Source organism: Oryctolagus cuniculus, chromosome 1, assembly GCF_051225735.1.
Source record: "Oryctolagus cuniculus isolate XC-2025 breed Fujian yellow rabbit chromosome 1, ASM5122573v1, whole genome shotgun sequence".
Lineage (NCBI taxonomy): Eukaryota > Metazoa > Chordata > Mammalia > Lagomorpha > Leporidae > Oryctolagus > Oryctolagus cuniculus.
In genome coordinates, this window is record NC_142867.1 from 38,268,990 (window position 1) to 38,286,361 (window position 17,372).

General features: G+C 34.8%; 1 protein-coding gene across 2 annotated transcripts in view; it reads left to right on the forward strand.

Annotated features, from left to right (window-relative positions):
• KIF18A (kinesin family member 18A) overlaps positions 1-17,071 on the forward strand; it is an 80,941-nt gene extending 63,870 nt beyond the window's left edge. The window contains exons 14-17 of one of the 2 annotated variants that reach the window (XR_011387869.2): positions 4,913-5,324; positions 6,050-6,154; positions 14,226-14,390; positions 16,421-17,071. Coding sequence is in view for 1 of the 2 variants with exons in the window: in XM_002709207.6 (XP_002709253.1) it covers positions 4,913-5,324; positions 6,050-6,154; positions 14,293-14,390; positions 16,421-16,503 (698 nt within the window). In the remaining variant the exon portion in view is untranslated. The remainder of the gene's footprint in view (positions 1-4,912; positions 5,325-6,049; positions 6,155-14,225; positions 14,391-16,420) is intronic. The other variant, XM_002709207.6, reaches the window with a different exon arrangement.
• The last annotated feature ends 301 nt before the right edge of the window (positions 17,072-17,372 follow it).

A 17,372-nucleotide genomic window follows, 5' to 3' on the forward strand; every position in this document is an offset into this window, starting at 1 on the left:
GAAATCCTCCGCAGGAAACCCTTTGTGCTTGGAGTAACTTTAAGCCCTTATTTTGACTGTAAATCCTAACATAGTTAATTGACCACTCTTTAGTGCTCCATTCTCTTATTTCTACTCTCCCTTTCACTCACTGGACTTCAGTTACACTAGCATCCTCTCTTATGGTTGAATTGAGTAAATTCATTGTTGACATTGTATACTTGCAATTTCTTCTGCCTTTTCCTCCAGTTCTTCATAGAACTGATTTCTCCATAGCCATTCAAGTCTCAGGTCACATATACCATGTCTAGAATTGGTTTCCATGGCCATCATAGTTAAAATCATCCCTCTTGTCTGTCATCTGTATTCCATTTTTCTGCTTCATATTTTTTTTTTAGTTCATCATTGTTTTATTGTCATCTGCATTCCTCCCTCAAAAATGTGACTTCTTAATTGCAAGACAGCTTGAATTTGCAATGCCCACCAAGGCATGAGCATGGCAGAAATAAATGTTGGGTGAATGGACAGTAAATGACTTATATGTGTGTACAGTCTTCTTAGATTACTGGTCTTGCACTACAACTAACCAAAACCTTTTCTCTTTCATAAAAAGCAACATGCTTTTCTTCTGGATTTGGTTATTAATTTCAGCAACTTATATTCACCTACATCCCATGGATTATAACATTTCAGAGCAATTGAAATGCAGTTCACAAATCTTTTCTATTTCGCAAGACCTTGTCTTATAGCAATGCACTTTTTTTTTTTTTTTTTTTTTTTTGACAGGCAGAGTGGACAGTGAGAGAGAGAGACAGAGAGAAAGGTCTTCCTTTGCCGTTGGTTAACCCTCTAATGGCCGCCACGGCCAGCGCGCTGCGGCCAGCGCACAGCGCTGATCCGATGGCAGGAGCCAGGTGCTTATCCTGGTCTCCCATGGGGTGCAGGGCCCAAGCACTTGGGCCATCCTCCACTGCACTCCCTGGCCACAGCAGAGAGTTGGCCTAGAAGAGGGGCAACTGGGAAAGAATCTGGTGCCCTGACTGGGACTAGAACGTGGTGTGCCGGCACCACAAGGCGGAGGATTAGCCTAGTGAGCCGCGGCGCCGGCCAACAGCAATGCACTTTTAACTTCCTTTCCCCTCCTGTGTAGTATCCTCATTGCTATGGTTTTACATTGACTCTTTATCTGTAGGGTGCTTTGTTCTGACAGCCTACAACTACATGATTCCTTTTCTTATTTTATGGGACCTTTCTAAAGGAATTATAATTTGCCTGCAGGTCCCTCCTTTATTACTTGTACACTGTGAGCCCAGAAATTATGAAATTTTGTTAGATAGTATTTTCCCAGGCTGAATCAAGGAAAACTGTACAACTACCCCAAGCTTACTGTTCTGGAAAGTTACTGAATCCCCTTTCTCTCTAATGGAAAATTACAGCAAATTTTTTATACACATAAATCTAGCATACCCAATAGTTCTCTCTCATCATTATAAACCCTATAATGCCTTAAACCGAACATTCTCCAGTTGCCATACCCACTTCAAATATTCTGTCATATAACTTAGCTAAAAATAGTTATGTTTTTAGATTCTAAGAATCATATTCAAAGTAAAATGCCTATTTTTATTGTGTTCTTTTAGTTTTAAGTAATAGAGTATGTCATTATCCCTTTACATTTATAGTGATAGTTGATTACTACTGAATTTTTATTTAAGCCTTTGAATCCTGCTTTTGCTGTTGTTAACTCCTGAATTTTTGTTAGCAATAAGTCAGTCTAAGTAGTCCTGAGTAGACCATCTACTCTCTGCCCTCTTGTTAGTATTTTTATCTGAATTTAATAATTCAGAGTATAAATTTAATAACTGAGAGGATAAAAAGAAAAGACCCTTTCAGATTCGTATTGTATACATTCTGTGTCTCTAACATCTCTCCTTCCAGGCCTAGTAAAACAACTGTATGTAAATCTACATTAACTACTGCATTTCCTTAATTTCTTCAGATTATTGTATTTTGCCAGAAGAGCAGAATTATAGTGAAAGATACATCTTATGACATTATTCCTTTTGCTGACAAACTGTTAATCTGATTATATCAAATTTGATATTGGGTATGTGTTTAGAGTATCCATGAGGACAGGTGGCTATTTCTTCAGTGTCTTGTGGGGAGGCCTTCATTTTCATGCTCTTTGTTAGCAGAAGGGAAAAGAGGTCCACCACATAAGTCTTTGCCCAGTTGTACCTCCAGAGATTATGCCCTCTAAATATGTACAAGAAAAATAGTGGCTTTGGATAATCCTTACCACCTGAGGTTTCATGTCCCATTGTATTCTAAGTGGGTGTTTAGAAAGTTAGCATTTGCAAATAACACATACATATGCCTATTTTAACATACCTTTTGTTTATATTTGCAATTTATGATAAGCCTTGATAAACTTGGTTTCTGACAACTGAAAGTAAGACATTTTTTAGAATTAACTGTGAGGTAGCTGTTGATATACTACTGGAAAATAAATTACAACTTTCCTTATGATAGTGTACTACTAACAGTTTGAAGCATATTTGAATTTGTAGAGCCTTTCTTTGAACCCTAAATTTTTTTCTAATCCTAGTAAATTCCCTGTCCATAAGCGAGTAGTATTCCTTTTGTTCTATGGGATGTTTATGTCCACACTGCTTAAGTGAGTTACCCAAGGTCACTCAATGAGTCGTTGATGGAGCCAGAAATAGAATCCAAGTCTCCTGACTCTCAATTCAGTTCTCTATCCTGGATATAGTTTTCTATCCTCTATACCTCTGCTGCCTCTCATGGGAAAAGAAGTTAATCTTCCAGCTATTAATAGCCACCAAATTGGTGATAGCAGCACAGTGGAGAAAAGTAACTGTCTTTACACTGCAGCATTAGTATAAAAATATCTGGTAATGGAAAATTTGACAAATGTCATGTTAAAGGGAGTGGAAAATTATTTTAAGATCTGGATCTCATTTATCTAGTTCTCAGAAAAGTAAAATTCCTTAGTAGAACAGGAATCATATTTTTCTTCCTGTTTTTAAATTGTATTTCCTAGAGGGTAATTGTCAACCTAGCCATAGCAGAGCCTATTGTCAACTAACATAATAAGAATAATACATGTACTACTGTTGGTGATTGTTTTAAGTGTATTTTTAACTTGTTTGATATTCTGAATTGCTTTATTAAAATACAATACACAACTTTATTCAATTTTCAGTGTTATTTAAGTTAGTTCTATATAATAAAGAAAATATAACAGTACTTGAAAATTTTACCTCATTGTCTAAAAGTGTAGACAGAAATGCACATATTACTTTCTTACATGCTACACTCCAAGCAAAGGCACATGTCAGGCTCCATGAAGTTCACCAGGGTAGAAAAAAGTTTATTAAGAAATAAAAGGTAAGTATTATCTGAAGTTACTAAAAATTTTTCTAGATACCATGTTTCTATCTAAGTATTGATTATCAAAGCAAAGTGCAACTGCTTAGGTGATTTTCTATACTCACTGGATGGAGGAAGAGATTAACATAGATTATAAGGATAAGGTTATAATGTTGAAAAGCTAAACTGACCTCTTCATTTTTGTTATTAAATCTAATTTTTGCAAACCTATGATGTGTATGTGTGTGTATAGCATATCAGCTGCAGTGTTTAACTCAGTATGTATGAAATCATAATAGATGAAGTTATTTTAGAAATCTGGTATTTTATTGTTATCACCCTTGTTAGTTTAGACTACTAGACTTACACTTAAAGGTTGAACATCCATAATCCAAAAAATCCAAAATCTGAAATATCCCCAGACTAACGACTTTTTGAATTATATACCATGAAGCTTTGCTTCATTCACAAAATTATTAAAAATTATTGTGTAAAATTATCTTCAGGCTATATGTATAAGTTATAAATGAAACAAATGAATTTCATGTTATATTTGAGTTATATCTCCAAAATATTTTGTTATGTACAATGATACTTCAAAAAGTATTTCATCAAAAATAACATTAGGGAGCTGGCATTGTGGAGCAGTAGGTTAAACCACTACCTGCAACTCCAGCAACCATATGGGTGCTGGTTTGAGTCCTGTCTTTTCCATTTATGATCCTGCACCCTACTAATGCTCCTGAGAAAGCAATAAGGATGGCCCAATTATCTGGGCCCCTACCACTCATGTGGGAGACATGGATGGAGTTCCAAACTCCCTGGCTTCAGCCTAGCACCACCTCTGCCATTATAGCCTTTTGGGGCGTGAACCAGCAGATGGAAGATCTCCTTCTCTCTCTGTTTCTCCTTCTCCTTCCATTTCTCTGTTCTGTCTTACAAACAAATAAATTTTTAAAAAATAAAGTTAGAAGTAAAGTTTATTTTGGTGTGGAAAAATTTGTAAATCCTTTTGTACAAATACATTGAGATAGTCTAAAAATCAAAACCAAAAAAAAAATATATGAAACGCTTTTTTTTTCCAAGCATTTCCAATATGGGATTCTCACCCCATTATAATAAACTAGTAATTTTTTACAGTAGAACAAGTATTAAATCTCTGTGTATACAAATTTTAAATATTGCTTTTTCTTAAGCCTACATCAAAACATGAAAGCTAGAAATTGCTTGTAGATTTTAATATAATTGATTAGAAATTTGTTTTTGTAATTATCCAATATATCAAAATAGCTATACTGGTATTAATATTGATGTTAGCAATTTACTATATTCTGTTTTAGAATCTCTTTATATATAATAAGTTTGTTATCTTTATTTGCCTTTTTTACCAAAAAAAAACTCTTTTGTTTTCTTTTCCAACTTATTTTCATTCAGTTTTTTGGCAAAAAATAAGTACTCATTAGTGATGTTTTTTAAACTAATGAAGTTACTGGAAAACTTTGAGCAGCATTTTAATTACCTTTTTAATTTTATTGAACAGGTACATCTTCAAGTGATCCTAACCTGCTTAAAATTCCTCCACAAAAAAGAACTCGTAGAAGACTAATGTCTTCTCCCTTAAAAGTCAAACACACGGAAAAGTCTGCGCTGTCTGAAAGTATGCATCTCAATGATTCTCTCAGCCAAGAACTTCAACCTATTGTATATACTCCAGAAAACTGTAGAAAACCTTTTCAGAATCCATCTCCAGTAGCCTTAATAAAGCCATCATCACATACTGCGGGTTTTCAGGACATCAGCTCAAACAGAAACAGTGATAATTCTCTAAAACTGTTATGTGAAGAGGAAATTTTGAATTCTACATTTACTATATGTGAAGACACTAGGAGCTTGAAGAGTAAATTACCTGAACAAGAACCTCAACCAAACAACAATAAAAACATTTTACAAAGGTACAAAACAGAGATATTTTCCAGTTCTTTTTTGTTAACATAGCACTCAGACTAGTTTTCTTTCTTATTAGCTATATTTGAGGTGTATTTTATAGATCTAGTAGGCTGTCTGGATTACAAAACTGTATTTTACTTGTGTTAAATCTTTTTCTCTGAAGTATTCACTAACAATATTTTAAAATGTCAGAATGAATTTGATCTTTAGTCAGTTGACCCTCATTCAGCTAGGAGAGACCTTAAGATATATTCAATTTGTGCTTCATATTTCAAAGTTAGATAATCTATCATCAGAGGATTACCATGTTTATTTTTATTCATTAATATCTTCACTAAAGGAGATTCCAGTTCTACTGATGTTTATCAAACCTCAGCTTACTCTGTAATAGTCATGTGTTTAAGGTATGGTTGACCACATGTCATCCAAGCACACATTTCCTTCTCACTTTATTTACATAATGATACCCAATCTAAATATGAGGAGAAAAATACTTTCTTCACTTTCTGTCCTGCTGGGAATGCAGAAATCTCTTGATAGCAGCTCTACCTATGGTATGAAGAAGGAAAAAAAAATCCTTAGGGTAAGTTTGCAAAGTTCTATAGTATATAAGAATGTTTGTGTTTATCTATTAATATCAGATAGTTTTTTAGTGGAAGTGTATGCCCCTTTTTTCTCTATAGTATAAATCAAACTTATTCTGTTTTGGTTTTCACTATTTAATATGCAGGCTGGACCCTTCATTCTCAACTAAGCATTCTATGCCTCTACCAAGCGTGGTGCCATCCTACATGGCAATGACTGCTGCTGCCAAAAGGAAACGGAAATTAACAAGGTATGATTACACAGAAAGAAGTGTGGTAATTGTATTTATATAAGATCATCTTATACTTTGTTTTCAATAGCCCTTTTATTTCTTGTAATTAGACTCTCAGTTCATATTTAAGCAAACTCGTGATAAATTTATTTGAATGAGCCACTGAATTTATGTTACTGAAAGGGGATCTTGAAAAAGCCCAAGTATTCCGTTTGATATTTACGTAAGTATTCCATATTTCAGATTATTAAAAATAAACTGAGGAGGCTTCTGGCTTACAAAAATGTCACTTAATTTTAACATTTCTTCTAGTGAAAATGTTTACTTATTTGGTTATTTTTCTTTTTAAGCATTACTGAAAATCTTCCATCCCAGAATTATATTATTTGAATGGATTTTGATATATGACTAACGTATAATGAGTAAGGAAACTTCTATTTCTGACTATGGCAGCATAATTGTGTCAGATCAAACCACCCATGAAAAAAAGTTGTAAAAGCTGGATACAGAGGCCAGCGCTGTAGCACAGCAAGTTAAAGCCCCTTCCTCTAGTGCCAACATCCCATATGGGCTCTGGTTCTGGTCCCAGCTACTCCCCTTTCCAATCCAGTTCTCTGCTGTAGCCTAGAGAGGCAGTGGAAGATGGCCTAAGTCCTTGGGTCCTGCATCCAAGTGGGAGACCCTGAGGAAGTTCCTGGCTCCTGGCTTCAGATCAGTGCAGCTCCAGTCATTGTGGCCATCTCAGGAGTGAACTAGTGGATGGAAAACCTCACTCTCTCTCTCTCTCTCTCACTCTCTCTCTCTCTCTCTCTCTCTATCTCTCTCTCTCTCTGCCTCTCTGTAACTCTGCCTTTCAAGTAAATAAATAAATCTTTAAAAAAAAAAAAAAAAAAACCCAGATACAGTAAAACTAACAGCCACTTAGGGCTTGGGAGAACAACCAAGGCCACAAGTGGTTGGAAGTGTAAAATTATAGAGAAAGGGGGGATGTGCTATAGAGAGCCAGACTTTCTCTCTTTTTTCCATTTAGCTTTTGCTGAATTAAGATATATGACAAAGAGGACAAACAGAAGATGGAAGTTAGAGCTATGATCAGTTTCACTGTGATAGGGAAACAAAATCATTCTTTGCAGTTTTTGCCCTCAAGGTATTCACTAAGTTCTAAACTCTAGAATAAGAGGCCAAGAAACCACACTGAAAGTAGTTAATAAGAGGGTAAAGTATTAAACAGAAAAATTAAAATTCAGAGACCACCATGGAAAAGTTTTATTTGAGATCTCTGAAGCTCAGTATACTCTAAGAGTAGGACCAACTGGAAATAGGTTGCTTCCTCAAAACCAGAAACAGACCTTGAACCAACTCAGCTGGATCAAGGTAATCAATCACTACTCTGCTTACTTGCCATAGAAAATCTAGTATCACTGAGAGACTATATTATGTGGATCCTTTATGATTTTTCATATATAGTACTTGGTATTTAAACAAATTAAGTATGCCAAGAGACAAGATAAATGACTAAAATCCAACTTTTCTAAAAAGTTAGAGAAGCAATGATTCATAAATTATGCAAATATTAGGTTATCAGAAGCTGAGAGTTTAACTGGTTAATTTCAAAATAAAATAAGATGGAAAGCTAGGAAATTTCATAGAGAATTAGCTTCTGTTAAAATGGATCTACTACAGACTGGCATTGTGGCATAATGGTCAAGCCTCTGGCTGCAATGCCAGCATCCCATATGAGTCATCAACTGCTCCACTTCCTATCCAGCTCTCTGCTGTTGAGCGCAAGAAAGCAGTGGAGGATGACCCAAGTGGTTGGGCCCTGTATCCATGTGGGAGACCCTGATGAAGCTCCTGGCTCCTGGCTTTGGCCTGGCCCGGCCCCAGTTGTTGTGATTATTTGGGGAGTGAACCAGCAGATGGAAGATTTCTCTGTCTCTGTATCTCCCTCCCTATGTAAACTTGCTTTTCAAAAATAAAAAATAAATGTTTTTTTAAAAAAAAAATTAAATGGACTGGGGCCGATGCCATGGCTCACTTGGTTAATCCTTCACCTGCGGCACCGGCATCCCATATGGGCACTGGGTTCTAGTCCTGGCTGCTCCTCTTCCAGTCCAGCTCTCTGCTGTGGCCCGGGAGGGCAGTGGAGGATGGCCCAAGTGCTTGGGCCCCTGCATCCGCATGGGAGACCAGGAGGAGACCTGGCTCCTGCCTTTGGATCAGTGCAGTGCTAGCCATGGCAGCCATTTGGGGAGTGAACCAATGGAAGGAAGACCTTTCTCTCTGTCTCTCTCTCTCTCACTGTCTAGCTCTATCTGTCAAATAAATAAAAATAAAATAAAATAAAATGTACCATTTGAATGTTCTAGATCTGAAAAGAGAATTTACTGAAATTAAGAACTCAATAAAAAGTAGAACTAAATAGACATTTCTCAAAAAAAAGTTATACTTCTGGCCAACAGGAACATAAAAAATGCTCTGTATCACTGACCATCATGGAAATTCACATGAAAACCACAATGAGAAATCACCTTGCTCTAATTAGATGGACTGTTAATCAAAAACACAAAAGTTAATTCTCATAAGGATATGGCAAAAGGGAAACCTTGCACACTGCTGCTGAGTATACAAATTACTGCAGCCACTGTAGAAAACAGTATAGAAGCTCCTCAAAAATCTAAAAGTACCATATGATCCAGCAAATTCTACTATTGGGCATGTATAAAAGGAACTGAAGAGACATCTGCACCCCATGTTCATTACAACACTATTCACAATAGCCAAGAAATGAAAACAACCAGATGTCCATCTTCTGGTAAATAGATAATACAAATGTACTATAACAATACTACTCAGCCATAAAAAAGGATTTTAAAAAATCTTATCATTTGTAGTAACATCAATGAAACTGGAAGTCATTATGTTAGGTGATTAAATAAGCCAAGCACAGAAAAACTAGTACCATATAATCTCACTCATCTGTGGAGAATTAATCCCATAGAAGTTATAAAATTTAATGATGGTTACCAAAATCTGAGAATGGGAGATGATGGGAGGAATGGGGAAACGTTGATTAAGAAGTACTGTGTTATTGCTAGATCAGAGTAAGAAGCTCTAGTGTTATGTTGCACAGTAGGGTGACTATCACTAGTGATAATGTAATATTCATATTTCTTAAAAATATTTTAAAATCTGGGAGAAAAAGTTTTTCATGTTTTCCTCATTGAAAGCATTTAATATTTAAGGAGCTATGTTTCCTCTACTGGGCATTACACAATGTATGCATGTATGGAAAGGTCACATGATACCCCATAAATATGTACAATTTGTATGTGTCATTTAAAAGAAAAACACAATTATAAATAAGTTTTAAGAGAAGAATTCAGTAAATCGATCTAACAGATTAGTCATAGCAAAAAGTTTTAATGGATTAAAGGTACATTGATAGAAAAATATTCAACTTGATGTACAAAAAAATTAAAAATGGAAAATAAAAGAGTGAATATAAATATATTAGAAAGAGTTAAAAAGGGGAGAGTCTGGAATACATGTATTGGGTCTCAGAAAGAAACAAGAGAAAGAATGGGGAGAAACAGTTTTTCAAGAGAAAATGACTCCTAATTTCTGAAACTGACAGATGAATCACAGATTTGAAAAGTGCTGTAAACCACAAGCAGGGTAATACAAAGAGAAATAAGCCAGTTACACAATAATAATTTAAAAACAAAGAAAATGGAAAAATCTTAAGTACACCGAGTCATATAAGATGCAGTGTATTATATGTTCTTTGGATTCTACAAATTGAGTGCCGAGACAAAAAATACTAAATAAATATAAAATGAATCTGACTTGCTCTGAGTATAAGAAGTGTAGGACCTTAAGATACCACTTTTAAAATGTTTTTCACTATGGATCTATTATCTATATCTTTATTATCTATTATCATCTAGGCTAGAGGAAATAAATTTACAAATAGCCTAATTATCCGTGCTTCATAGAGGGTCTTCTCATAGATGAATTTAAGATACATCCTTGCCCCTCCAAAACAAATTACAGCAGAGCCTAAGAATGTGCATATTTAAATTCATGGATTGCTTTTTCCTGAATGTGTCTAACTATGCATGACATTTAAAAACATGCACTGTAGTATCCTCTTAGTCATGATTTCACTTTCTGCAGATTCACTTACCTGTGGTTAACCAAGGTTCAAAAATATTGAATGGAAAGTGGCAAAAATAATCAATGAATTTTAAATTATGAGCTGTTCTGAGTAATGTGTTGAAATCTCATGTTTTCTGACTCCATCCCACAACATGGATCATTCCTTTTTCCAGTGTATATGTATGTGCACTATATATTTTCTGTATATGCTGTCTGCTCATTAGCTACTTAGTAGTTGACTCAGTTATCAGATCAGCTGTCTCAGTATTACAGTACTTGTGTCCCAGTAACCTTTATTTTAGTTAATAATGGCCCCAAAGCACAATATTAGTGACACTGATTATTTGGATGTGCCAAAGAAAAGCCATAAAAATATATTACTATGTAGGGTTTGTTACTGTCTCCATTTCAGGCAATCACAGGGGTCTTACAACATATCCCCAGCAGAAAAGAAAGAACTAATATATTTTTGCTAGGGCACAAATTTGAATTGTGCAATCAGTCTGACATGGCAGTCAGTCAACTTGTGAGTGAGCCTACCTAACTACCATCATCTGTTATATCCATTTTGTCACTAATTTACATTGTACCAGTTTTGTCAGTTCTTTCCACTAATTGATGTTAATGGAATTTTCTTGTCCTTCAGTAGTAATGCACTCTGTTGTATTTACTAAGATGTGGCAAAAGGTTATACCTAAGAATAGTTTTAAGATATAAGCATAGTCATTAAATCACATGATTTTTCAAGAAATATCCAGGTATGTGAATTATGTATTTAGTAGACTGGTTTTAGTAGAGTTAAAGGGCTTGCTTCCACATGAGTAACTAAGATTGTGAAATATTAAAGAACATGTAAAGAAAATGCTTGATTTCTCATAGCCTATTACTCTATTACATTCCCTCTGGTACCAATAATTAGATCCTGCCATTAACTAAGGTTAAAAGAGATTAATGCTAGAAATGTACATGGTCACTTTTTTTTTTAATCTTCCTTTTCCCCAATTAAAGCTACATGGGCTTGAGAGTAATAAACTCTGGTATTTTCCACCTAGCAGCTTTATACCTATTTAAATGTGTATATATTCTATCATTTTTAAAAATTAAGAAAAAAGCCATTTCTGCATTATAGTTTTTCTTTCTCAAAAGAGTCCAAATGCACTGCATATTACAAAACCTACCAAAATACTGGATTTTGAATCTTTTTTTTTTAAGATTTATTTTATTTATTTGAAAATCAGAGTTACACAGAGAAAGGAGAGGCAGAGAGAGAGAGGTCTTCCGTCCAATACTCCCCAGATGGCTGCAACGGCCAGAGCTGCACCAATCCGAAGCCAGGAGCTAGGAGCTGCTTCTGGGTCTCCCACGTGGGTGCAGGGACCCAAGGACTTGGGCCATCTTGTACTGATTTCCCAGGCCATTGCAGAGAGCTGGATTGGAAGAGGAGCAGCCAGGACTAGAACCGGCATCCATATGGGATGCCAGCGCTTCAGGCCAGGGCTTTAACCCGCTGCGCCACAGTACCGGCCCCTGGATTTTGAATCTTAACAATTTGTTTAGTAGCAGACTTTGGATTAAGTGAATCAGCCTACCAACTATACAAATACATATGTTAGCTTTTATTTATAAATTATGTTAATCAGAGTTTGGAATGTTTGTCTTGTATTTGGTTAGTTGACTGGTTGGTTTTTTCATTTGTTTAAGAAATAATGCCTAAAAATGTCTCAGACTGCCATATCTTTTTTGTTTTGAAATATGTCTAATGATCCCAACTAGAAATCACTTCTACTAGAAGAATATAAATTGCACTACCTTTATTGTGTAGAAAATTCCACTTATGTGGGGGAGCAAATGTTAATTTTCAGCTTTGTTAATACTTAGAAAAATATATTTGGCTTATAACTACAAGAGTTGTTGGATCTCATCTTAATATAGTCCTTCACATAATATGAATTTGTGCCCATATAAATTTTGCCTTTATTTTATAATCTAACTTCTAAATTCTAAACATTTAACAGTAGACTGCTTTAATTAAATCCTAAAAATATTTGGGTATGTTTGACTTACATATAACTATGCAACATATTTTATTAGACTTGGATTTCATTCCTAGAAATATGAATTTTAATCAAATAGGCTTATTCCAAAGACTGAATTTAAAATAAGAGCATGGTATAAGAAGTGGGGCCGGCGCTGTGGTGCAGTGGGTTAAAGCCCTGGCCTAAAGCGCCAGCATCCCATATGGGCACCAGTTCTAGTCCCAGCTGCTCCTCTTCTGAACCAGCTCTCTGCCATGGCCTGGAAAGCGTAGAAGATGGCCCAAGTCCTTGGGCCCCTGAACCCATGTGGGAGACCCAGAAGCACCTCCTGGCTCCTGGCTTCAGTTGGTACAACTCCGGCCTTTGCAGCCATCTGGGGAGTGAACCAGTGGATGGGAGACCTCTCTGTCTCTACCTCTCTCTATAACTCTGATTTTCAAATATATAAATAAATCTTTTAAAAAACATAAGATTCTAGAACTAACCAAAGTGAAAAATCACACTATAAAATAAAAAAGACAACTTTAAGATAAATGATATGGAAAATGGCATTGCTCTTTTACTTAAATAAAATCACCAAATGATGACTTTAAAAAAGAATTTCTGCCATGGATCACTAGTAGATATATATAATATAAAAAATGTTTAGTATTCAAAACAATTATAGTAACTTATTTACCACCTGTTAGGAATGGGTAATTTCTATAGTTGAATTTGTTTACTTTTATAGCACCAGCACTTCCTTTCTAACCATTTTGGATAAATGTGATTTGCATTCTTGGACAGAGGAGGTATAAACAACAAAATTATTTCTCTCAGGGGCTCTAGAAATGGACCTACCTCAATTGAGTTGTTTTCCCCTGCATACATTGTGCTCATGTGTGTTTGCAGTGAGCATGCCACTAACCCATCTTTTCCCTGTTCTATACACATACTCCTGTACCAATTTAAAACATGGTTGGGATCACCAGAAGACCAAGTTGTTGCCTTTAAAGGAAAACCCCCAATTGTTAACCCAACTGATAAGCAAATTAGCATCAGTTTATATTATGATGTATAGTCTCTATGAGCCAGATTTTCTGTAAAATTAGCTTAGTTAAATTAGTTTGGAAGGAGGATGGTCTTCCCCAATCAACCCTGGATCCTTTTTAGAACAAGGAAGGATTGCTATAATTGAAGGTTCTGATCAAATTCATCACATCTTGAAGATCTGTAGCTCCTTGAAATTTGAAAACCTGTGGCACTTTTTTTAATTCTACCATATTAATTCATGTATTTGTCTCATGTTTTCCTTGTCCTCACTTGATGTTTGTGGTATAGCTTAGCAGGACAGAGATTATTTGTGCCTTACTGGTTTGCATATCCTATAACACAGATCTATTATGGGTATTCAGTATTATGCTAACTCAAATTGAGTTAGAAATTTGACACTTAATGTGAGATATATTTTTTAAAGACAAATGAAAGTAGATCATTCTTTTTCATTTCAGTCTCTGTAATTGTAATAATTAGAGATTGTCAGTCTATTACCATGTTTTGATTTAAAGACAAACTCCCCAAATAATCTCAGTTGTTTATATTCCCAGATTGGGGTTCTTGGTCCAAATTTGTTCAAGATACTAGCTTTGCACATCTTGTGATTATATGTTACTGATTTCTATACTTTGAATATAAGTGCTCACTTATATTCCAGCAGAGCACCCTAGAAATATTCTGCAGTCAGAATTGTTACTCACACTTACAATCATAATGTGCAATTGGAATAAACATTAAAGTCACAAACAGCTAAATTTCTGTCGGCCAAAAATGTGTTTAGTAGCTCCAATTACTTCTGTAGGATTTCACAGCTTCACATTTCTGTATTTGATTTCTTCTATCATTGCTGCATGTAGAACAGAAATTAGAACTTAGAGATGAAAAAAATACTTAAAAAATTTTCTCCTCAATATCTGCATCAAGTATTCCATCAGCTGCTGAAGAAAACCATGGATTTGCCAAACGTGTTCGATCAGATAATTCAAGTGATAAACATTTACAAGAACACAGAACAACCACAGGTATGTTTATTTGGTAATTTAATCTTAATGATATGATTACCTATCATAGATATAGTAGATTACTCTTTTTATACTGTTTTCATAGGAATCTCTTTATATACTACTTATCACCTTTATTGTATGGTAAAACAAGTGTAATAATCTTGTTAAAAATAAAGCTATTTATAAATTATTAATTAAGTATAAGTTACAGATAAATTATATCCACCTGAAATGTTTCTCTTAGCCTATTATTTTTAATTTAGCTTCTTAGTCATTTGTGTAATTACTACACAAGCTCCGCTCTCTGCACAGTTACAATCATATTATAATTCCCATTGGCAAAGTGAAAAAGATGCAACTTGAGGTGACTACATTCCCTCAACTGCATATAATTGTCAAATTAGAAACTTCAAAGAGCTAGGTTAAAAGATTACAGATTATTAAGGATAATTGAACACTTGGAAAGTTATTAAGTTTTAAGGGAAGATAACATTGTATATTAGAACATCCAAATAAAATTGCTACACACACCAGAAATGCCTAGAATAGTGAAGGTTGAGACTGCCTTTTTTAGATTATGTTTCCCCGAATTCTCCAATTATCAATGTACAAATGATAAAGTAAAAGAATATCAGTGGGAAAGATGGCAACAGCTGTTGACTGAGCAGTTAGAGAAATAAGAAATAGTGTCAAGAGGAGGTGGGCATTTAGTCCAGCAATTAAGGAACTCCCACCCCACTTGAGAGTGCTGGATTCATTGACTAGCTCCAGCTTCAGTCTCTAGTTTCCTACCAATGCAGAATCCAGGAGGCAGCAGTAATTATTTAAGCTTATCAGTTTCTGCCACCCTGGCAGAAGACCTGATTGAGTTCCTGGCTCCCAGCTTTGTCCTCTTCAGCCCAGCCCCAGGCATTGTAGCCATTCAGAGTTCAGAGAGTGAACTAGCAGAGAGAAGCATATTTCTCTCTCTGTCCCTCTCTACCTCTCTCCCTCTCTCCCTCTTAAACAAAAATTGGAGGGAGGGAGGGAGGAGGGAGGGAGGGAGGAAGGAGGAAAGGAATTAGAGTTAGGGAATATATATATGGAATATATATATATATTTCTCCTCTAAAATTAAAACCTAATGTGACCAATGAAATGTACAACCAATTAAGTGCTCTCAAAAGAAGTCAGTGGCCCTAGATTTTACAGTAGTGTTGAGTGGAAGATTGTTTTAAAGACTGATAAAGAATCAGAGTAGGCATAGACCAAAACATCTGAAAGGGATTTTACATTTTGACACAGCAGCTTGAGACACTGGCATACTGTATCATAAGTGCTAGTTTGTGTTTCAGCTGCTCTACTTTCAATCCAGCTTCCTTCTGGTGCACCTGGGAAGACAGCATATGATAGTCCAAGTAGTTGGGTCCCTGCCACTCAGGCGGGAGACATAGATGGAGTTCCTGGCTCCTAGTTTCAGCCTGGCCTTGGCTATTGCAGCTATTTGGGGAGTGAATCAACTGACAGAAGATCTCTGTCCCTCGTCCCTCTATCATTCTCCCTTTCAAATAAATAAATATTTAAAAAGAACAAGAAGAAAAAGGAAAAGAAACATTTGAAAGGTGGCAGTGAAAGCAAAAAGGGCTATAGGACTAGGATCAGCCTTCTAGGAAGTACTGATAACCTTTTCTTAGAATATGGACATTTAAAAGCCCTGGTGAAATAATCAAAGAATGAGAAAATTAAGAAAACAATAAAGCAACAAATGCTTGTAAAAATAGTCTTCTGTTAGAAGGAAAGTGAATCTGCAGTTTATTCAGTGACTTTTGATACCTCTGTATGTGCAGTTGCTCACTGAATCTTCAACTTGCAACATAGAGAAATGGATTTGGCAAGCAGTTTTACAGCAAAGGTGTTAATATTTCTTTGTTAAATTTCAAATCGTGTTAACAACTATGAATTTCAAGAGCAAATATTCCTATATATGGTTATAATTTTTAAGTTGAATGAATAGTAAAAATTATTTTCAAATGATACCATATTTATACATCTTTTTATTTCTTCTCTAGAATTTAAAAGAAACATCCATAAGATAAATCCAAGGATAGTTAGAAAATTTGGAAGAAACATTTCAAAAGGAAATCTAAGGTGAATCACTTCAAAGTCAAGAAAAATAAATTGATCAAATTTGCTTTTAAAAATTTGCTTTGTTGGTATCTTTTCAGAAATGTATTTAAAATCTTTGAAAGAAGACTGTTTTAAAGCTATGTCTAAATACTTTCAGCAAGCAGAAAAGAAACTGTTTTTCTCCTTTTGTATTGTAAGTAAATACAACATTTCAACAGAAAAGGTTATGTTGTAAAATATTTGTTATCTTTTTAAGTCCCTAAGTCACCTGATGGCAGCTTCCTGTTACTATGCTTCAGCAAATCAGTTAGGACATTTTAGAAAATAATAGTCAAAATTATTCCCATTTTTTGTGTCAATAAGGAAAATTTGGAAGTGATCAAATTACACCGCCAGATATATTTGGACTTCTATTATGTTTTCATACATTATTTTAATTATACATATTTCTCTTTCTAAAAATACTTTGATGTACAAATGTAGATAATATGTGTCCATAAAGTTGTAAATAGTATTTAAATAGTTGTCCTGAATAAAATACTAATATTGTTCCTTGATACTTTACATATTAAAGATGCAGATTTTAAAGTGGTTTTCCTGTCTCATTACTACCCCTTATATATGCCAGACTATTACTTTATATAAAATGTGAATGTTACAGATTTGTATTTCAGATTATAACAAGAAATATGGTACCATAACCAAATCTTAAAATACTCCATACATTTCTTAATGATAGGGAAAAAAATTTTAATCTATTCCTGCTGCTTTAGAAATTATATAGACCTATAAGTTAATTATATAACCTTCTTTACCCTGCTGCTAAATACAACAAATAGTTAAATGCACTTTTTATTTTATACAGTGCAGGAAACTTCACACCAAAGCAAATAA